This window comes from Priapulus caudatus, unplaced genomic scaffold, assembly GCF_000485595.1.
Source record: "Priapulus caudatus unplaced genomic scaffold, Priapulus_caudatus-5.0.1 Scaffold2071, whole genome shotgun sequence".
NCBI lineage: Eukaryota > Metazoa > Priapulida > Priapulimorpha > Priapulimorphida > Priapulidae > Priapulus > Priapulus caudatus.
Window position 1 is genome coordinate 32995 of NW_014579132.1, and position 1707 is coordinate 34701.

At 58.1% G+C, this 1707-nt stretch overlaps 1 protein-coding gene across 1 annotated transcript in view; it reads right to left on the reverse strand.

Moving 5' to 3' along the window:
• LOC106818171 (lethal(3)malignant brain tumor-like protein 1) overlaps positions 1-1707 on the reverse strand; it is a 22035-nt gene that overhangs the window by 9075 nt on the left and 11253 nt on the right. Inside the window, exons 6-7 of the mRNA XM_014822898.1 lie at positions 1222-1278; positions 475-648 (exon numbers count right to left, since the gene is read on the reverse strand). Of these exons, the coding sequence (XP_014678384.1) occupies positions 475-648; positions 1222-1278 (231 nt within the window). The remainder of the gene's footprint in view (positions 1-474; positions 649-1221; positions 1279-1707) is intronic.

The following is a 1707-nucleotide window of genomic DNA, read 5'->3' on the forward strand; positions in this document are numbered from 1 at the left end:
TTAAAGAAAATTGACTATAAATTGTTTAGGGTCGCAGGGAATAAATAGGGTTGGTCGGGAAACGGTAACCACACCTATATTGTTTTGGCCTAACGGCGTGTCGCCAAAGGAAATGCCACACAACACGCGCATGCGAGAGACAGGAGGGCAGGAGAGGGAAAAGGAGGGGAGGAAGAGAAAGGACGAGAGGAGGGGGAGGAAGGGAGAGGAGAGGAGCGGGAGGAAGGAAGAGGAGAGGAGAGGGAGGAAGGGAGAGGAGGAGAGGAGAGAAGGGGGAGGAAGGGAGAGGAGGAGAGGAGAGGAGGAGGAGGAAGGGAGAGGAGGAGAGGAGGGGGAGGAAGGGAGAGGGGAGGAGGATGAGGAAGGAAGACGAGGATGAGGAGGGAGAGGAGGGAGAAGGGAAGAGGCGGGCGTGGCAAGTTATGCACGCCTCACTCTCTCGCGCGAGATACTCACGCAGCAGCAGTAACCCACCTTTCGACGCGCCCTGCTTGGCGCACTTCCTGCAGGCGCCCTCTAGTGGCTGACTGGAGTAGAAGTTCTCGCAGATCATCAGGTCCTCGAAGAGCGTTTCGAGGAACGACCAGAAGGCGGCGCTGCGGTCAACCGCCGGCAGACGCGCCGTGTGCGCCTTGTCGTTGAAGTTAGCTGCAAGAGGTCAGGTCACGAGGTCGGGTCGTGAGGTCGGGTCGCAAGGTGAGGTCATGAAGTCGGGTCGTGAGGTCAGGTCATGAGGTCAGGTCGCGAGGTCAGGTCACGAGGTCAGGTCACAAGGTGAGGTCATGAGAAGAGGTCACAAGGTCGGGTCGTGAGGTCAGGTCCCGAGGTCAGGTCGCGAGAGGTCACGAGGTCAGGTCGTAAGATTGTTTCAACATGAGCTGACTAACCTTAATATACTTAATATTACTAACCTAGCTATACTTTAACCTGAACCGTAATGCTACCCTTTAACCATAACGCTAATCATAACCAAACCTGATACCTAACTCTAACCCTAACCGTAATCCTAGTCTAACCTTAACACAAACAGTCCCCTCTACCCTCCCCCCTCACCCTACCCTGCTGCATCAGTCCCCTCTACCCTCCCCCCTCACCCTACCCTGCTGCGTCAACGCTCACTCACCGGTCACTATGACCTTGCCTGAGCCCTGCTTGATCAGGGGGAACACTGCCTTCTCCCCCTCCCCCTCACCCTACCCTGCTGCGTCAACGCTCACTCACCGGTCACTATGACCTTGCCTGAGCCCTGCTTGATCAGGGGGAACACCGCCTTCTCCCCCTCACCCTACCCCTACCCTGCTGCGTCAACGCTCACTCACCGGTCACTATGACCTTGCCTGAGCCTTGCTTGATCAGGGGGAACACCGCCTTCTCCCCCTCCCCCTCCCCCTACCCTGCTGCGTCAACGCTCACTCACCGGTCACTATGACCTTGCCTGAGCCTTGCTTGATCAGGGGGAACACCGCCTTCTCCCCCTCCCCCTCCCCCTACCCTGCTGCGTCAACGCTCACTCACCGGTCACTATGACCTTGCCTGAGCCTTGCTTGATCAGGGGGAACACCGCCTTCTCCCCCTCACCCTCACCCTACCCTGCTGTATCAGTCCCCTCTACCCTCCCCCCTCACCCTACCCTGCTGCGTCAACGCTCACTCACCGGTCACTATGACCTTGCCTGAGCCCTGCTTGATCAGGGGGAACACCGCATTG